The 21325-nt window shown below is 40.3% G+C and overlaps 1 protein-coding gene across 1 annotated transcript in view; it reads right to left on the bottom strand.

The window, feature by feature from the left end:
* Window positions 1–12317, bottom strand: part of LOC122553174 (lutropin-choriogonadotropic hormone receptor-like) — a 111154-nt gene extending 98837 nt beyond the window's left edge. Inside the window, exon 1 of the mRNA XM_087990964.1 lies at window positions 12145–12317. Coding sequence (XP_087847090.1) covers window positions 12145–12317 — 173 coding nt within the window. The remainder of the gene's footprint in view (window positions 1–12144) is intronic.
* Between the last annotated feature and the right edge of the window lie 9008 nt (window positions 12318–21325).

Below are 21325 nucleotides of genomic sequence, written 5' to 3'. Positions count from 1 at the left end.
CAGATATAGAATGATATAATAGATCATTAATCCCTTCTACAAAGAGTGCAAATGAGAAAAGTCATAGATATAGCAAGTCTAAAGCAAATGTCAAATAGGAAAGAACTATTGAAACTGAGAAGGGTGGATAAAGTCATCAATTTTTGGACTGTTTTATCAAAAGGATCTAAAGAAAGGGAGCCCTCAAAGAAGGATGCCTCATGACATAAACCTTGGAAATGTGAAATATATGTTTGAAGTACACTTTTGTCTGCAAATATGTGTTTATTAATTTTTGTTTGCTATTTTGAAAAAAAGGGAAATGAGTTGTAAATTATGGTTCTTTTTACAATGAACCAGAATATGCTCTTAGAGACACACAAAAAAAGCTGTTGATGCTTATTAAACAATATAATTTTTCCATCTTGATTTAGCCTTTCCTCTCTTCCTCATCTTTGATGGTCTGCTTTGCTCTTAATGAGCGTTGCATATAAATATGATTTATTGACACACACACACACACACATATATATAAATGATTAATTGGTAGTAGTTAATTAGATGAATAAAAACACAGGAGATTTGGTGATAGAAATAAAAAGTTCAGCTGTGTGTAAGATCATTTCTGAAATTAGATTTTAAAAAGGGATTATTTTTCCATTTTGATTTAGTACCCCCCTCTCTCCCTCCCTCTCCCTCAGCTTTAATGGTCTGCACTGCCTTTAACTAGCTTTGCATGATTTAATGACGGTGGCTGATAGGTGAAAATAGGCAGAGTTTATTTGGTGGTGGGAAAAATTATTTGTTTGTCTAAGAGCACTTCCAAATATTAAAAAAAAGTCTTTTCCAAGTGAGGGGAGTTGGTTAAGAAGCAGACTGGGGTTTGTATTGAACTATAAAATGAAGATAGATTGATTCCTGCTTCCTCTTTCCTGCTTAACTAAAGCAATAAGCAACAATAGAAATCTGGAGTTGAGGTTACGATCAGATCAGCCATGCTTTTATTCAATAGAAGAGCAGGCTTGAGGAGCTGAGTGGCTTACTTCTGGTCCTAATTTGAATGTTATCTTCAGGTCAGCGCAATTGTCACAGCCCCCTGGAACCAGCTGTTTTGTGATGTTACGAATGGTATCATCTTCCACGATAATCATAAGGGAACACATATGTGCCATTTATCCAATGCAAAGGACAGTGAGATTAATGCGTCAGGTGAAAGGACCTTGAGGAGGGGAGGTGAGACTCAAGAGTTAAATGTTAATAGTTCAAAGGGATACAGTGAAAAAATGTAGGTGAAGATGTATAGCAAAGGATTACATTTAAGAAAAGCTACTGTGCAATGAGGTAAGTCTTAATGACATTAGGCCACATGCAACTGGGAGATCAAAGTCTATAGGTTCCAGAGTTATCCTTTATTTCCATGACCTAATTGTATTAGGTAAAACAGGATGCTTGATTAGCCCTCTAGCTACCAACTTAGCCATTCATTCCTGTACCATGGATGTACAGTGGCTTTACCATTCACTAAGGCTCTTTAGGCAGCAATCTCTAAACCCATAACCACCACCACCTCAAAGCAAAAGTGCAGCAGATATATGGGAATACCACCACCTGCACATTCCTCTCTGAGCCACTCACCATCTGGGCTGGACATATATAGTCATTACTTCAGTGATACGGGTCAAAATCCTGGAAATTACTCCCTAAAGGCAGTGTGGGTCTACCGATAGCACATGGATTAGAATGGTACATGAAGGCAACTCACCACCACCTTCTCAAGAGGTGGGCAATAAATGCTGGCCCAGTTAGCCATGCCTATGTCACATGAATATCTTTTTAAAAAGATGCAGTATAGTGACTCAACAAGGTTCCATGGACAGTACCTTCCAAACCCAAGACATCTACCAACTAGAAAGGGGAGGCTAGCAGATGCATGGGAACAGCATCACCTGCATGTTCCAATCCATGCCCCATGCAATCCCAACTTGGAATTATATTGCTGTTCATTCACTGTTGCAGGTTCGAAAGCAGATAAATTTACAAGTTACAAAAATGTTGCCAAAGCTTAAATATTGCAGCTATCAGAAAAAAATGGATAGACTAGGATTGCTTTCCTTAGAAAAGAAGAGTCTGAAGATTGATTTATTAAGAGATAAAGTGGACAGGTAGGACCTGCTTCCCCTGGCAGAGAGATTAATTACCACATGGCAGAGATTTAAGGTGACTGGTAGATGGACTAGAGGAGACATGAGGAAAACTGTTTCACTCAGATGCTGATAAATGTCTGGAATTCACTGTCCACTTTTAAGGATGAGGCAAAAGCCTTCAAACCATTTAAAATAAACCTGGATGTGCACCTGAGGTTCTGTGACCTACAAGGCTACAGAGCTGCTAGAAAGTGGGTTTAGAATGGATGGCTAGTTTATTCAGGTGGCACAGGCACAATGGATTGAATGCCCTCTTTCTGTGCTGTAATTTTGCTATGGTTTTATGATTCTGGATATCTCTACCTACCAATACTGTGTATACAACATGGACCATAGCAGGTTAAGGAGGCAGCTCACTAGCCCCTTTCCAAGGCACTTAGGGGAAACAATAAGTGCAGCTGTAGCCAGCAACACCCCACCCACATCCAAAGCATGAACAAATAAATTATAAAAACTTAATGTGAGTTATTGGGGTGGAGAGATCTGACGTCCACTCTAAAGTCTGATGGCACTTCCTCACTGACCCAATCTCTGATCTATGATGACCTCTTGCCACTGGATATCCCAGCATTCCTGGTCACTTAATTGCTGTCGTGCTCTAGCACTGGCAGTGTTGCTAGGAATCAGGGCTTGCAATCAACTCTCCGTAGACAATTGACAATGAATCTTTTAGAGTGGGATAAGGGAGACAAGACAGAGGTCACAGAGAGTAGGTCACAAGCAAATGCATGCATCCCTGTGGGCTTCCACAGTCTTCCCTTCCCAATGCTGTGCTCTTTGATCCGACAGAGACTGCCTAAGAATAAGGGATGCCCCATTCTCCAGAAGGCCATGGACAAACCCAATAGCCAGATTGGATTGCCAGATAATGTTCCTAGAGTCAAATTAAGGGCATCCATTGGCAACTGCAAGCCTTCCCACATAGACTTAATCAGAGGGAGGTGAGAATGCAATGTGATCTCTGTCCCTCAACCTTCTACCAAATCACTTGGCAACCCCCCTTCATGTCCATGCCCTCCCCACCAACTACCATCTCTGAACTCAACTGAGGGATGTGGGACATTTGATTTAACTGATGAAGCTGTCAAATTATCAAACAAACCCATTCACTGTTCGGGAAGGAAATCTGCTGCACCAACCTAGCTGGCTTCAGTAAGACACTAACATGGTTGACATATTACTTCCCTTCGAATGGCCTAGCAACTCAACTAGTTATAACAAAACATTGCAACCACCCTACTGCCACCTACTTAAGAACAACTGCCAACTTTTCCAAAAACATCCCCAGTCAGCAAAGTAATTTTAAAAATTGACTGAAGATGTTTTGGTCCAAACCAGGCAACACAGATTTTGTGATGAAGGTTCCTCGTATTAATCTGAACAGGTTATTGACACGGAGGAGAGCTGGGTCTAAAACATACTTGGACTGGGCCGCAATTTTCAGCAAGTAGCAGATCTTTGTGGGCGGCACGGTGGCACAGTGGTTAGCACTGCTGCCTCGCAGCGCCAGAGACCCGGGTTCAATTCCCGACTCAGGCGACTGACTGTGTGGAGTTTGCACGTTCTCCCCGTGTCTGCGTGGGTTTCCTCCGGGGGCTCCGGTTTCCTCCCACAGTCCAAAGATGTGCAAGTCAGGTGAATTGGCCATGCTAAATTGCCCGTAGTGTTAGGTAAAAGGGGTAAATATAGGGGTATGGGTGGGTTACGCTTCGGCGGGTCGGTGTGGACTTGTTGGGCCGAAGGGCCTGTTTCCACACTGTAAGTAATCTAATCTAATCTAATCTAATCAGTCCGTTTCACACTCTTCTCTTCAACAATACGGTAAGTAATCTAATCTAATCTTAAAAGATTGTAATTTGCTGAAAAACTGGAAAACTGCAATTGTGACAGAAAATGGAACAGCTGTTCAAATTACTTGGAAATCACCCTAACTACCCCCCAAACTACTACCAATGCCAAGTTCTACACAGTGCTGTTGCCAAATGAATTACTGATATCTACCCGGAAATTAGGAAAAGTATTTTATGAATTGAATTCGGAGCTGATGTCACTGTGCCTGCATTTATTGGTTTTCCCCGAAACTCTTCTTCCTTGTACCAATTATAAACTATATTCAAAATGTCTTCTCCTTTGTAGGGCACAAAATTAAGCCTTCACAACCAAGAATAGTGGAGCAAATGTTTGGTGGGGATAATGCATGGTCCAAAATGCAGCAAATGATGTCTTAGTAAGTCATCGCATTCATGTGTGTCCATGTGTAGGTGATTAACATGTACTATTTCAAAGGTTCTTTTAGTATAAAGTTCATTGTAAGACACATCAATGAGGGAAATTGGTCAATGAATGACAGAGAAATCAGGAGATCAAAAGACTGATTACAAGGGTGAGCTTTGAGAAGGTGAGTATGGAATGTAAAAGGGGCTTAGGAGAATGTAAAGAGAGGAAGTTCTAGAGAATGACATGAAGGAAAACAAATGCACTAGAAGGGATCAGATGCAGATGCTTTGCAAGATCAAAGTTTATGCAAGGTTATAAAATAAAGACTTAAAGATAGGGTGAGGTACATTCTTGGAGGGATTTTAGGTTGAGGTGTTCTGATTGCAAGTGTAGATCACTAAAGGCACATATAACTTAGTCCAGGTCAGGGTAAAGCCAGCTGGCATTATTGACATGTAAAGTTTTGTGGGGAGAATTAAGGATCAAAAAAGAACACAGTGAAAGGCACATTACAAAAGCCTGGCTATGATTTCAGCAACCTAGGGACTCAGATAAGGAGAGAAGGGGGTAATATTAGTGAAGTGGGAACACTTGATGCGGATAGTACATAGAACATGGAACCTGAAATTGACATCAGTACCTGTTTGTACAGGTTCAGCCTGAATACATGATCAACCTGGGAATTGAAATTAGTGGCCATGAGTGAACTTGCCGTGAAGGAAATTGAAATTCATCAATGACTGTGTCAGAGAGAGAATCTCACATCATGCAGGTGGTTGGGGACCAAGAAGTTGGTGACATCAGAAAAATAATATGTTAATTATATGTACATTATACACATTGGTGCTACAGCTTCAAAATAAAACTGCAGTGAATGAAAAACAAAGCAGATTTACAATCCAATCATCACAACTTTCAGCTTAATTGTATTTTAGTAATATGTTCCTTTAAAAGACTTGTATGTGCACAGATATTATAACAGGAACATTAGGCTTAAACAGCATTAAATTTTCAGATGTTCTCTCACTTATTGCTATGACATCGGTGGAAGAGTCAGGGAAATCTGGAAAAAAGAAAATTCAAATCTCTTCAAAAATTGCAAGTCCTCAATCATGTTAAACCTAATATGGGAGTGAGCAAATTGGAAACAATAAATTACACATCATAAATATCACTCATAAATATATTGTACCCAAGTTTCTTTTCTTGAAATCATGCTCAGATCCATGTTGATCACCTCTGCTCTCCGGACAGGCTTTTACTTTAGGTAACAGAATCTTCCTGGTGTCTCTTTAAAGTTTGTCATTTTAAAAGGAATGGAAGTACATGTAATTACAAATAGGGCCAGCATATAGCAATCATAAATATCAACCCAGAAAAACTCACGGCACGCCAAAATGAATGCTATTGTGACTGAATCTACAAGAGGAATTTAAGGGATACTGAAATTTTGTTAGGCTCAACTAGTTGCTACAACAGTGATGATCAGCTCTGAATTAACTAATAAGTTTTCCTGCTGATGAAAACATGTAGATCTCTTAATGGAAAAGCTTTTGACAGGTAAAAACATGACATTAAAATGAAAGACACGATAAATGTTCCTTTCTAAAATGTTGTGTACTGTGAACGACATGTCAGTGAATGTTCCGAAACAGTTCTTCCTGAAATCATTTTTGATAATCATATTCCCCGTGCAATGTCTGATCCATTAGCAAGCAGAATGAGAATTTGAGTATCTGCTATGCTTAATATGTTGGTATAATTTTTGTTTGCCAACAGGTCTAAATATCTATAATTATTGCCAATCACTAATGTCTTGAGAGGATGATGAGGAGTCACCTTCTGGAACAAGTCAGCAATGTGATAGAATGTGCTCCACTTGCCTGGAAGAATTCTCAGAGTCACATCATATGCCTGTGACCATAGTAGTGAGCAACACCAATATCTGTCAAGAAGCTTTATATAACCAGGACAAAGCTGGAAGGCAGTTACAAGTGACCTTCTTGAACTGCTGCAAGTCCTGTGGTCAAGTTCCTCCCACAATGCTGCTAGATAAGGAGTTCAAGGATTTCGACTCAACCACAAAGAAGAAATGGTACTATATTGGTATGCAAGAATTTTGTCCAGATGGAAGGGAAACTTAATGGTGTTGTTGTTCCTATATACTTGATAGCTTTCTGAACATTGCTGAATATTATGCAACCATCAGCAAACATCCCTACCTACCTCTGATCTTGGTCAGTGATTGAAAATTATTAAGCATAGGACACTACTCCAAGGGATTCTTGCATAATATACTGGGCAACAATGATTGGACTTCAATAAGCTCAACCATATTTCTTTGTGTCAGAAATAATTCCAATCAGTGGTGCTTCCCTCACCTATTCAATGACTTCAATTTTACACAGGTCCTTCATACCAAACTCAATCAAATATGTCCTTGATGTCAAGAACAGTGACTCTCATCTCATCTCCCCTCTGAAGTTCAACTTTTTTTCCAAATTTTGGACCAAAATTACAATGATGTCAGAAAGTGAGTGGTTTTGGCAGCACCCAAACTCAGCATCAGTAAGCAAGTTGTAGGTGATTATTTGTTATTTAATTGGACTGTCAATAGATTTTCAATCATTTTGCTGATAATCTAGGGTAGGTTCATGGATTGCATTGTATGGCAATTTGTGGACAGGGCATAGCAGGACAGTATTCCACCTCTTGAGTAGATGCTATGCTGTAGATGTACTGGAACAGCTTGAGCTTGAGGTGCACAAATCTGGTGTTCTGGTGCACAAATCTTTAGTGCTGTTATTTGGGGTCCATTGTCTTTGCTACATCTGGTCATTTCTTGGTATTGTATGTAGTGAGCCTGAAGAAGGGCTCATGCCCAAAACGTTGATTCTCCTGCTCCTTGGATGCTGCCTGACCTGCTGCGCTTTTCCAGCAACACATTTTCAGCTCTGATCTCCAGCATCTGCAGTCCTCACTTTCTCCTAGAAGATTTTAACCTACTGCGAATCCTCTTACAAGGATGCCTTCCTTGAAGAAGCTCTCTTCCTCCCTCTACAGATTCCTGAAGAAGGGCTCATGCCCGAAATGTTGATTCTCCTGCTCCTTGGATGCTGTCTGACCTGCTGTGCTTTTCCAGCAAAACATTTTCAGCATTGTACGTAGTGAATCAAATTGGCTGAAGAGTGATTCTATTGTGCTGGCGATTTGAACATGAGGATGAAATAGATCAACATGATATTTTGAAGATGGTCACAAATACTTCAGCATTATCCTTTCATAGAACATAGAACAATACAGCACAGAACAAGTCCTTCGGCCCACAATGTTGTGCCGAACATTTGTCCTAGCTTAAGCACCTATCCATTACCTATCCAATTGCTGCTTAAAGGTCACCAATGATTCTGACTCTGCCACTCCCACAGGCAGCGCATTCCATGTCCCCACCACTCTCTGAGTAAAGAACCTACCATATACATGCTGGGCTCTACATCATGCAGGATAGAGATGCTTGCAGACCCTACTTCATCCATTCATTATTTAATTGTCCAACATCATCTTCAACTGGATTTGGCAAAATTTTGGTTTGATCCATTGAATGTGTGATTTCTGAGCTTTGACATCCTGCTTTCTCTCCTTAGCAAACAAATGTCTATACCAGGTTGACACCACATTTTTTAGGATGCTCGGTGCTGCTCCTGGGCTCTTCTATGCTTATCTGACTTGGAGGTAGTGGTAGATTGAAGAATATTCTAGATAATGAGTTTTGATAATGTGCTGAAACGCAACAGTGCTGTCACTAATGGGGCCTAGCACCTTGTGAATTTGTAAGAGGCAGATTGGTAAGGTCAAAGCCATGTAGGTTTTAAAGTATTACTGATTTTCTCACTCTTTGCCACAAGCCCAGCTCAACAGTTTGTCCTAGAGGACTTATCTATCTTGTTCAGTAGTGCAGCTACTGAGTTACTCTTGTTAATGGATGTTGAGGTCCTTCACCCTGTGCCCTTGCTATCTTCACTAAATCTTCCAAATGGCGTTTGACATGGAGGAGCACTGATTCATCAGCTGAGGCAAGGAGATTGCTGATAATTAGCAATCAGTTTCCTTTTTCATGTTTGACCTAATATGATATTCAAGAAATATGGAGTCAATATTGAGAATGTTCTGGACCACTATCACTCAGCTCTACACCATGGTGTAAAAACAATGACTGCAGATGCTGGAAACCAGATTCTGGATCAGTGGTGCTGGAAGAGCACAGCAGTTCAGGCAGCATCCAAGGAGCAGCGAAATCGACGTTTCAGGCAAAAGCCCTTCATCAGGAATAAAGGCAGAGAGCCTGAAGCGTGGAGAGATAAGCTAGGGGAGGGTGGGGGTGGGGAGAGAGTAGCATAGAGTACAATGGGTGAGTGGGGAGGAGATGAAGGTGATAGGTGAGGGAGGAGAGGGTGAAGTGGATAGTGGAAAAGGAGCTAGGCAGGTCGGACAAGTCCGGACAAGTCAAGGCGACAGTGCGGAGCTGGAAGTTTGAAACTAGGATGAGGTGGGGGAAGGGGAAATGAGGAAGCTGTTGAAGTCCACATTGATGCCCTGGGGTTGAAGTGTTCCGAGGCGGAAGATGAGGCGTTCTTCCTCCAGGCGTCTGGTGGTGTGGGAGCGGTGGTGAAGGAGGCCCAGGATCTCCATGTCCTCGGCAGAGTGGGAGGGGGAGTTGAAATGTTGGGCCACGAGGCGGTTTGGTTGATTGGTGCGGGTGTCTCGGAGATGTTCCCTAAAACGCTCTGCTAGGAGGCGTCCAGTCTCCCCAATGTAGAGGAGACCGCATTGGGAGCAACGGATACAATAAATGATATTGGTGGATGTGCAGGTAAAACTTTGATAGATGTGGAAGGCTCCTTTAGGGCCTTGGATAGAGGTGAGGCAGGAGCTGTGGGCACAGCATATCTCTCCATGCTTCAGGTTCTCTGCCTTTATTCCTGATGAAGGGCTTTTGCCCGAAACGTCGATTTCGCTGCTCGTTGGTTGCTGCCTGAATTGCTGTGCTCTTCCAGCACCACTGATCCAGAATCTACACCATGGTGTCACCACCTCTAGTGGCTCTGTCCTGCTGGTGGCACTCTACATATCCATAGATGCAGTAGACATGGATGTTGGTTAGAAGATATGATTCAGTAAGGCTGTTGATAGACTGATCAGTTCTCCTAATTTTGGCATAAGTACATCTCTGCCAGTCACAAGGACTTTATAAGCATGACTGGGGCAGCATAAGCTTTTATCCTTTTCAAATCAGTACCTGGTCAATGCTAGGTTTTCTTTTAAGAGGTTCATGGTTGCTTATTAGGCCATGACACAAGAGTCAACCACATTGCTGTGGGTGTGAACTCAGATATAGGAAAGGGTAGGAAAATTCCTTCCCTTAAAGGGCATTAAAGAATGTGGTCAATCTGATAATTTCATATTTACATTAATCATTACTATATTTTCTTAAATTCCAGGTTCATTTTATTAACTGCATTTGAATTCCCAAGCCACTGATCAGATTTTAATTCGTCTTCAGATCATTTGTCCATGCATCTGAATTACTAATCCAGTAACATAACTATTGTTCCTCTGTATTCATATTAGATGCTAATTTGTAGCATATTAAGAGGTTACTTTGGTCTACCTTCTTGATTTGGTGGTTTTCCTATTCTATAAAATAAATAAAGGAAGAAGAAATGGCACCTCTTATAAGATCTGGTCTATCAAGATCAAATGAAATCTGAAGTCCCAATAAACCTCCAAATTTTAGCAGGAGCTATTTAATTTCGCTAGCATTTAACTAGTTACTAAATTATGTATTCCAACTATAGCATATAAAAGCTTGGAACTAAAAGGCAATTGTCTCATGATATCTACTGCTTATACAAACAATTCACAATTCTAACCAATTATTCACACCTCCACACATTTTAATCTACAGAAGAAAAGTTCTGCATCAACAATTCTTGTTACCCAAAACAATCAATCAAACACAAAACCACAGGAGATTCACTATTCATTTCACTCCTTTACATCTGGATTATAGTTATTATTACAAATTTCTGAGGAAGGGTCACCAGCCCTGAAACATTAATTCTGATTTCTCTTTACAGATGCTGCCAAACATGTTGTTTTTGTTACTAATTTTTACCCCAATATATGATTGTAACCTATTTAAGAAGAACAGGATTAATAAATCAGGCATATGGATATTGAATAAAATTTAGTGCACCAAGATGCAATGTAATACATTTTTGGGAAGACAGGCTAAGGGATGAACTTATAGAGGTTTTTAAAATCATGAGGGGCACAGATAGGATGAATAGCCAAAATATTTTTCCTGAGGTGGGGGAATGTGAAACGAGAAGGCATAGGTTTAAGGTAAGAGGAGAAAGATTTAATAAGGTCCTGAGGGGTAACATTTTCATGCAGAGGGTGGTGTGTGTATGGAGCTGCCAGAGAAAGTAACGTAGGTGGGTACAATTACAACATTTAAAAGGCATCTGGATGGGTATATGAAAAGGAAGTGTTTAGAGGAATATGGGCCAAGTGCTGGCAAATGACACAAGGTCAGATTGGGATACTTGGTCAGTGCAGATAAGTTGAACCACAGGGTCTGTTTTTGTTCTGGATAACTCTATGAGTCTATAATTAGAAGGAGATATACTCCAGGTGATCAAAGAAGTGTCTTGAAGTATCAGGTGCACATGTTTTTAAAACTTTGCGGACAAGTTGATGAAGTTGAAAAACAATACTAGGTTTTACATTTGGGGACATACAGTACAAAAACAAAAAGACAATGTCAAACCAATGCAAATTCAATAGATATGTTGTAGTTACATTATGGAGGTTTGTACTGGCCAGGGAAGCTTGACCTGTTAACAGTACATCTGAAAAATCACAGTGACTGGTGAAGAAATGATTAAGCTAGGACTTGATAGAGATGTTTTAAATAACTAAATTTAATTGGAAAATTGGCTTAAATCCTGTATGAATTAGATTCACACACAATATCTAATGAATTTAGTTGGTTAAGTTCATAAGATCAGGCAACTGATTTTCCTTCTGTTCCAAAATAACAACTTATTTATCCTTAGCAGAAAGCTATACAAGTGGTTCTGTTAGTCCACTATTCTATTGATTTGTCAAGAATGGAACAGCAAACACCACTGAGTAACTTATGTTATGTCCTGTTAGTAAAACTGATTGGCGGGGTGTTGGGTGGGAGAGGAGACCAGTAAGTAAGAGTCAAGGATATTTTTGGAAAACAGTGAGTAAGTTGTGACAATTGTAACTAAATCTTTATGTAATTTTCAGGAAGTCAGAAAATCATCGTCAATCTCTGCCAAGAAAGTGCTTTGATTTATTACTGTGACACTAGAAAGGCTCCTACAAAAAAACATACCCAAGTCTTGACGCAAATTATGCGTTAATTCAGATTTAAAACAGAATGCGATGTATACTGTTAATACTTTACGTTTACAGTTTATAGTTAGAAGTTTGTCTTCCCCACATTACTAAAAGTTAAAAATTGTAAAACCCGACTTTGATATACATCTATTATTAGTTTGCATATTTGTACAGTTTGTGAATAATTCAGATCTTCTAATTAAAACCATTCACTGACGACCCTTAAAGCAAAATCGGAATTTTATAACAGTAAAAGACATTCGTCCCACTGGAAGAAAATGTGGAATCGCAAAAGAAAGATAATACTTACAGATTGAAATAGGTGCGTAAAATCTCAAGTGGAACCCGGGCAGCTGTCTCCTGGGTGCATCTGACAAACTGAGTGGAGCAGTGGCAGATGCTGGGACAGTGGTAAGTTTGAACACAAGAATAGCACACAATGTTACAACTTATCAAGAGGAGCAGATAAATAGTTGAAGCCATGTGTGTGCGCGTGTGTTTATTTTCTGGGGAAGAGGGTCTTTATTGCGCTGCTTCTCAGCCGGCTTGGCCAGCTCCAGGTATCTCGCCTCCCACCACAAGCGTGTGCTGCCGCTGGTGGGCCGCGGGGACGCGCACACGCGCGCACCCCCCCCCCCCCCCCCCCGCTCCAGGCACCTGGAGGGAGCGCGCGCTCGCCAAACGCGGCTTTCACATGTCTCGTGCACGGCCATGACCGACAGCGTGAGAGTTCCTCGCTGCGCGTAAAGTTTTGTGCAGAACGTGGTGAATGTATTTACTCACCTTCCTTCAAAACTAATGGACTGAAAGTTTTCCCTATGAAATAGTGAGCAGTAATATTCTGGTTCAATATAGGTCGGTGTCTATCCAGAGGCAGACGAACATTTCTTAGCGCAATTCATTTTTTTAAGGGGAGGTCATGTCTGACCAAATTGATTGAAGTTTTCGGAGGTGACTGGGACTATAGACGAGGGCAATGCGTTCGACCTGTCTACTTGCATTTCAACGGGACCTTTGATAAGGGCGTGCATGGGAGACTGATAGCGAAGCATTGGGATGCAAGGAAATTTGGTTAGTTGTATACAGAGTTGGCTGTGCGGCAGGAAGCAGAGGGTGATGGTTGAGCGGTGTTTTTCTGACTGGAAGCAGGGATCAGTGTTGGGTGGTATATATAATCAATTTAGATTCGAATGTAAGAAATTTGATCAGTAGATTGACAGAAGATATGAAAATTGGTGGGTTGGTAAATAGTAAGGAGGTTAGCCTTACATTAGAGGAGGATAAAGACAGGCTAGTCAGATGTGCTAGTCAGTGGCAAATGGCATTCAATCCAGATAAGCGTGAGGCCATGTACTTGGGCAGAACAAACAAGACATGGGAATGCGTGATGGACTCTGAGTAACACTGAGGATCAGAGGAATCTTGGTGTATGTGGTGTTATGGTAGTGGGACAGATAGATAAAGTGCTTAAGAAGGCATATGGGTTGCTTGTCTTCATGAGCTGAGGCATAAAGTTTAAGAGCAGGGAGGATGTGCTGGAGCTATATAAAAAGCTTGTTAGATTACAGCTAGAGTAATGTGTGCAGTTCTGGAATCCACATAGGGGAGGAATGTGATTACATTGGAGAGGGTGCTACGGAGATTTACCAGGATGCTACCTGCCCGAAGAGTTTCAGTTATGAAGTGACATTAGATAGACTGGGGTTATTTTCCTTGAAGACTCAGCGGGGACATGATTGAGATGTATAAAATTATAAGGGAGCATAAACGAGGTAGACAGCAAGGAATCATTCCCCTTGATCAATGTCCAGGGGGCAAAAATTTAAAGTAAAGGTCAGAATGTTAAGGGGATTTGGGGGGAAAAATCACTCAGAAGGTGGTGGGAATCTAAAAATCACTGCCTGTAAGAGTAATGGAGGCAGAACCCCTCGTAACATTTTAAGAAGTATTTAGATGTACAATTGTGATGCTAAGACGTACATGCCTTTGGGCTAAGTGCTAAAAACTGGGATTAAAATAGATGCTATTTTTGAAGGCAACAGATTCAACAGGCTGAGGGCCTTTTTCTGGGCTTTAGAAGTCTATGCCTCTATTAATTTGTTCTGTATTTGGGAGGATGTCATCTTAATCTGAAACAAATATGGAAAGTACTGTAGAAACTCTGTAATTGTGGAGAGAGGAACACAGTTAACTTTCCAGTCCAGTAAGACTCTTGCTAGGAACCAGGAAATTGAGTTAGACAGATTTGTGTTAGGGACGGCTATAGATGTATATAAAGCTAAGAATTTGGGAATACAAATCAGGCATGATGTAATAGAATGGGGTGCTGAATTGTCTACTACTGTCCTTGGTAGAACGACAAGAAAGATGAGCTTGGGTTTGAAATATGTCAAACAATTTGGCAAGGACATGTTGACTTAGGTTTGGTAGCTTGCAAGACAGGACAAGGATGGGTCTTTTGAATAGGGTGTGATTTAGACAGTTCTGTAAGAAAAATATAATTAGATTATCATTGATACTATGCTGACTCTTTGCTATGTTGTTACAATGTTAAATAGTAACAGTTCTTCGGAGCAGTGTAAAATGGTTTTTCAGAATTTTACTTTCAACTTGCTGATATAGGGAGACAAAGCATGGAGATTATTTTTCCATTCTAAATATTGCTCCTGACTTTCAACACGGCAGGGAGCATTTCTTCTGCCAGAAATCGTTACAATGACCAAGATTGAACCAGTCATTCAGTCATTTCAATCATGCAGCTGGCTTCCAAGCTAATATTCTGATTTGAACCTTAAAATGCTAGCACACCTAAGTAATAATTAGGATTGTGTTCAGAAAGCAAAGACCATACATTTTTCTCTGCAGGGAGGAAAGCAGAATTTGAGACTTTGTCTCATCCCTAATTGGTCCCCAAGGTCACAGTCACTCTTCAGGATTCTCACAGAGCAGAACTTGAACCCTTTCTTTTGCCCCACTCATAGTGATACTACCACTATGCTGCAAGATCCTAGGGCCTCCATTTAAACTGTGCCCACTGATTTGGGAAACTGGAGACATCCTTTAATTACTGTTATAACAACGAGCCTAAATAGCTCCCCATCTGGTGGGTTCAAGTAGCTCTCTTCCGGCCCTGAATCCAAACTTTCAGCAAAAAGACTGGTGTTGGGAAAGGGAATGAACAATATGCCAGCTGGTGCTGGAAGTTTGCGAACCTCACCAAATTCCATTCCCTCCATTCCAGGGGTCTGAAAATCCTGTTCAATATTTCAATGACACCTCACCAGCTCTCCTTTCACCCTGGTGTCTCTGACCTACTATTCCAGAAACAGACAATCTCCTGGAATATTCAATTGATAAAATGGTCTAAATGGCTTAACCAGGAAATCATCCACATTTTGTAATGATTTTCCAAGACCACATGGAAATTTAGAGCCAATGAGGCTTCTTCAAGTGAATTTATAACTGCCCTTTAATTATTCTATCAGTTATGAAAACTCAAAATTGGTGGGACAATCTTGTGATATTCCATCAAAGAGATTAATTGCATGTTAACACATTGACTGTTAGAAGTTCACTTCCATGTTAACTAGGAAGTAGTGAGAATTGTGCAAATTTATGCAAGATTTACTCAGTTCATAACCTGTGCCAGTTTCTGTGATTAATATTGACTATAATGCAGCAAAAGAGGATAAAACATAGCTGGAGGTAATTCTCAAACTTTATCAAAAAGGTAACTTTCTGTGAACTTTCTAAGTAAAAGTTACTACTGTTACTCAGTAGTAGTAGTAGTAGTAATAATAAAGCCGTCTTTCTAAACACTTTGGAGGAAGAAGACAGCACAGGGCTAATTGCTGCCAAACAACATAAATTAGCTGGCAATAGAAATGGCTAAGCAATCTCATGACCAACTTAAACTCTGCAGTCCTGTCATATCTATGGTGGTGGACAGTTAAACAGGAAGTGGATGCTTCACAAATACCCTCATCCTCAATGATGTGCAAAAGATATGACTGAATCATTTGCATCTATTTTCATCTGAAAGTGTTGAGTGAATAATACATCTTGACCACCTTCTGACATCACAGTTGCCAGTCTTCAATCAATTCAATTCACACCATGCAATATCATTATCTCATTGGTACTTGTGTTATCGTGTGTGATTGTTGCTATGTTTTCTACACAATGACTTTAACAGCCCTTCAGAAGTATTTTACTGGCTGTAAAGCACTTTGTCCTGAGGTAGTTAAAGGTACTGTATAAATGCAAATTCTTTATTGAGGAAGGCTGCACTGTTGAGGTTGCCACTCTTTGAATGAGATATCCAAACTATGCTGATACCTCATTCTATTGTTGCAATATTGAACATGCTCTTATGAGGTAGTGTCCCGATTGAGTGGCAGATGACAGAAAGTTGGGATAATGGGTAGGTCGCATCCTAGGAGCAGGAGAATCGACGCTTTGGGCATGAGCTTTTCCAGCAACACATTTTCAGCTCTGATCTCCAGCATCTGCAGTCCTCACTTTCTCCGATAATGGGTAGGTCCTCAAATTGGCAGCATGCAATCAGTAGTGTCCCACAAGAATCTGTGTTTGGGCCTCAATTATGCACATTATTTATTAATGAGTTTGAAAATTGTGTAGAAGGTTGTATATTCAAATTTGCTGATGACACACGATGGCACAGTGGCTAGCATTCCTGCCTCACAGCAGCAGGGACTTGGGTTCAATTCTAGCCTTGGGCAACAGCCTGTGTGGAATTTGTAAATTCTTCCTGTGTCTGTTTGGGTTTTCTCTTGGTGCTCAGCTTTCCTCCCACAGTCCAAAGTTGTGTAGGTTAGGTGAATTGGCCATGCTAAATTGTCCATAGTGTTCTGGGATTTTTAGGTTAGGTGCATTAGTCAGGGGAAATGTAAAGTATTAGGGTAGGGAAATGGGGCTGGATGGGATACTCTTCGGAAAGTCGATGTGGAATTGTTGGGCCTAATGGCCTGTTTCCACACTGTAGGGACTCTATGATTTTATGACAACAATAGTTGACATTGTGGACAATGTGGATGATAGTATAAAATTACAAAGGTATTTTGATAGACTTGCTGAATTGGCAAGCTGTTACAGATGGAGTTCAATGTAAGCAAGTGTTAAATTATTCATTTCAGCCTGGAAAAGGATAAATCAGAGTACTTTCTAGATGGTATGAAATTAAATACAGTTATGTCTAAAGAAACTTGTGGTTCGGGTACTTAAAAATGCCATGACTGGTAAGAAAGTAATAATGATAGCTAGTGGAATGCTGGCCTCTATAACTAGAAGATTAGAGTATAAGGATGCAGAAGTTATGCTGCAGTTATACAAAAACCTGGTTAGATCCCTCCAGGTATATCTGAGCAGATCTGGGCACCACACCTGAGGAGGGATATATTACTCTTGGAGGGAGTAGAATGGAGGGTTGCAAGAATTATATCTGGACTTCAGGGGTTGTGATACAAGGAGAGACAAAGCAAAGTAGACCTGATTTCTCTTGAATTTAGAAGGTTAAGGGGTGATCTGATCGATGTCTTCAAGATAATACCAGGAAAATAGTAGATAAAGATAAACTATTTCTGCTAGGGTTTCTAGACCTGGGGGTATAATCTGAGAATTAGGACCCGATCATTCGGGTGAAATATTAGGAAGCTCTTTTACATGCAAAGGATAGTAAATGTTTGGAACTTTCTTCTACAAATGGCAGTGAATGCAGGATAAATTGTTCATCTTAAATCTGAGATAGATAAGCTGTTCAGAGATATGGCCAAAGGGAGTTAGGCCACAAGTCAGACATGGTCTTATTGAATGACAGAACAGGCTCAAGGGGCTGAATGGCCTACTCTTGTTCCTATGTTCCTATTATCTTAATAAGCAAGAACAAGAAACAAAATTATTGCTGTTTCCTATTGTTAGTGCAAGCCTTAGACTAACTGTATTCACATAATTATCTTCCTAGAATTGTCTAAAATGTTGTATGAATTATAGTAATGCATTTTTTATTGTGCAGTTTATGAATGTAATGCCAGTCAGAAGATCTTCCTGTGAACTGACTTTAAGTTTCGCAGTAAAACTAAATCATTGATGGTCTATCTAGGAGGAAAAAAGACAACATAGTAATTGCATAAAACATAATTTGCTGCTGCAGTTTAATTAATTACTATACAAAGAGTAAAACAAATAAGTTATTACTGTTTTTCTATGTGTACCTTGGCTGTATTTTTAAGCACCAAGTTAAAGTAGGTTTAGTTCTCTTAAATCTTAAATTTTAACAAGGTGCACATATCAGTTTATTTTCGTTTCAACTTAAAATTGTAAATTAATTTGTGCTTGTTGCTAATGAAAGTGTTTTAAAATAATCCAGCAAATGATTATTATATTCCAGAAGACCTACCTGCTTTTTATTCCAAATTCTAGTTACCCACCTCTCCTATACTGCTTTCATATATTGGTTCTAGTCTGGCGACTCCCAATTTTATAACTCTCACCTTTGTTTTCAAATCACTCCAACGTCTTGCTACACCTTACTCAAGACAATCTCAATTAGTATATCAAAAAGAAAGGAATAGAGGACATTAGGTGAAGCAGGATGGAATGAGTATGGAACACAAATGCTGATTGTGGCAGAATAGTCTGTCTCTTTGGTTTACATCTATACAGGAAGTCTTGTAGCAGTGAGGTAGCCTTCTACCTCTGGACCAGAAATTTTGAATTTCAATCCCATGCCAGAACCTGATGCCATGGAATGTACATTCATAATATGGAGTTATAGGTTTGTTAAGTGCTGAAGAAGGCCATTTGGTCTGTCACATCCCCCAGGTATCCAAATGAGCTTCTTATCTCATGCCATTTTCCTGCCTTCTCCCTGTAATCCAGTACATTCTCTCTTTTCAAATAAGCATCTAATTCTTTTTTTATTGTCTTGATTGAATTTGCCTCCACCTCTTTCTCAGGCAGTGCATTCTGACTTTAAACAATCACTGCTTGAAAACTCTTCCTCCTTTTACTCATTAGTTTAAAGCTGTGGCCTCTCATTCTTGATTCTCTCATCACTGGGAACATTTTTTTCCCTTTTTACTTTGTCCAGACCCCTCACAACTTTGAATGCTTCAATCATATCTCCTTTTAGCCTTCACTGCAAAGGAAACAGCCCTAGCTTTTGCAATCTATTTTCATAATTGAAATTCCTCATCCCTGGAAGTATTTTTGTAGCCTTTTTTGTATCCTCTCCAATACCTTTATATCCTTCATGTGCCATTTCCAGAACTGGTGTGTGTACAAGATGGTTTACTGGATCAATATGCTGAAGAACCAACTAGAGGACAAACCATCCTAGATTGATATTGTCTAATGAGAAAGGAATAATTGGCATTCTAGCTGTTCAAGGCACCTAGGGGAAGAGTGACCATGGCGTGATTGAATTCTTCATTAAAACAGAGAGTGAGAAAGTTGATTCTGAGATGAGGGTTTAGATTAGATTAGATTAGATTACAGTGTGGAAACAGGCCCTTCGGCCCAACAAGTCCACACCGACCCGCCGAAGCGCACCCACCCATACCCCTTACCGAACATTACGGGCAATTTAGCATGGCCAATTCACCTTACCTGCACATCTTTGGACTGTGGGAGGAAACCGGAGCACCCGGAGGAAACCCACGCAGACACAGGGAGAACGTGCAAACTCCACACAGTCAGTCGCCTGAGGCGGGAATTGAACCCAGGTCTCTGGCGCTGTGAGGCAACAGTGCTAACCACTGTGCCACCGTGCCAGGTCTTGAATCTAATCTGAGGAAATTAAAATTATACAAAGCACGAGCTGGCTATGATAAATTGGGGAGCATTACTTAAAAGGATGGCAGTGCGTAGGGGATAGCAAACATTTAAAGAATGCATGGAGGCACTACAACAATTTTTCATTCCTGGCTGGCACTAAAACAAAATGTGAAAGATGGTCTGACTATAACTAATAAGGGAAATCAGTAATAGTGTTAGATTCAAGAAAAGGGAGTACAAATTGGCCAAAGAGAGAAGCAGATCTGAGGATTGGGAGCAGGTCAGATTTCAGCAATGGAGAATAAATAAGAGGGAAAAAATATAGTACAAGTGTAAACTTGTGGGAAGAATACAAACTGATTGTAGAAACATACATAGATATATTAAGGAAAAATGTTAGTGAAGTGTAGGTCCCTTACAATCAGAAACTGGAGAATTTATAATGGGGGACCAAAGAGACCAGTTAAATATGTATCTTGGGTCTATCTTCACAAAGGAAGACACAAACAAATCCCAATAATGTTGGGAAACACGTGGTCTAACCAAAGTGTAGAATTGAAAGAAATCAGTATTTGTAGGCAAATGATGTTGGAGAAACTGATAGGATTAAGGGCACTACAGTCCCTATAGTCCAATAGCCTACATCCCAGAGCATTTAAGGAAGTGGCCCTAGAAATAGTGGATGCTAGAAATAGTGGAAAATCTATGGTCCTCTTTTAAGACCTATAGACTCTAGAATAGTTCCTTTGGATTGGAGGGTAGCTAATGTAACTCTACTATTTTAAAAAAAGAGAGAAGACAGGGAATTTTAGACCAGTTAGCCTGACATTGGTAGTAAGGAAAATACTAGAAGAAAGTGAATGACTGCAGATGTTGGAGATCAGAGTCGAGAGTGTGGTGCTGGAAAAGCACAGCAGGTCAGGCACCATCTGAGGAGCAGGAAAATATTTAGCTGCAGAGCACTTGGAAAACAGTGACAGAATTGGACAAAATCATTATGAAATTATGAAAAAGGAATCATGCTTGATGAATTTATTGGAATTTTTTCAAGGATGTAACTGGTAGAGTTGATAAGAGGGAATCAGTAGATGTGGTTTACTTGGACCATCAAAAGGGGTAAAATAAGGTTCCACTTAAGAGATCAACATGCAAACTTACAGCTCATGCAATTGGGGCTACTGTACTGACATGGATAAAGAATTAGTTGGCAGACAGGAAACAAAGAGTAAAAATAAATGAATCATTTTCTAAGTGGCAGTCGGTGACCAATGGAGTACTGCAAGGATCCTGCTTAGATCCCAGCTATTAGCAAAATCCACATTAATGATTTAGATGAGGAAACTAAATGTAATATCTACAAGCTTGTAGATGGCACAAATCAGAGTGGGGCGAAGTGAACTGTGAACTGTGTCAGTGTGATTTTGACAAATTGAGTGAGTGGGGAAAACGCAAAGCAGATGAAGCTTGTACGGATAAATGTGAGGTTATCTACTATGGTAATAAAACAGGAATTATTGTCAGTATGGTCATAGATTAGGAAAGGGGGAGCCATAATGAGACTTGGCATCTTCATTCATAAGTTGTGAAAGCTTTTGGGGTGGCACGGTGGCTCAGTGGTTAGCATTGCTGCCTCACAGCACCAGGGTCCCAGGTTTGATTCCAGCCTCGGGTGACTGTCTGTGTGGAGTTTGCACATT

The sequence above is a fragment of the Chiloscyllium plagiosum genome, unplaced genomic scaffold (assembly GCF_037043375.1).
Source record: "Chiloscyllium plagiosum isolate Xiang-an unplaced genomic scaffold, Cpla_swu_hap1 HiC_scaffold_10, whole genome shotgun sequence".
NCBI classification, from domain to species: Eukaryota; Metazoa; Chordata; class Chondrichthyes; order Orectolobiformes; family Hemiscylliidae; genus Chiloscyllium; species Chiloscyllium plagiosum.
The sequence above is the reverse complement of the archived record's forward strand: the minus strand, read 5'-3'. Positions and strand labels throughout refer to the sequence as shown.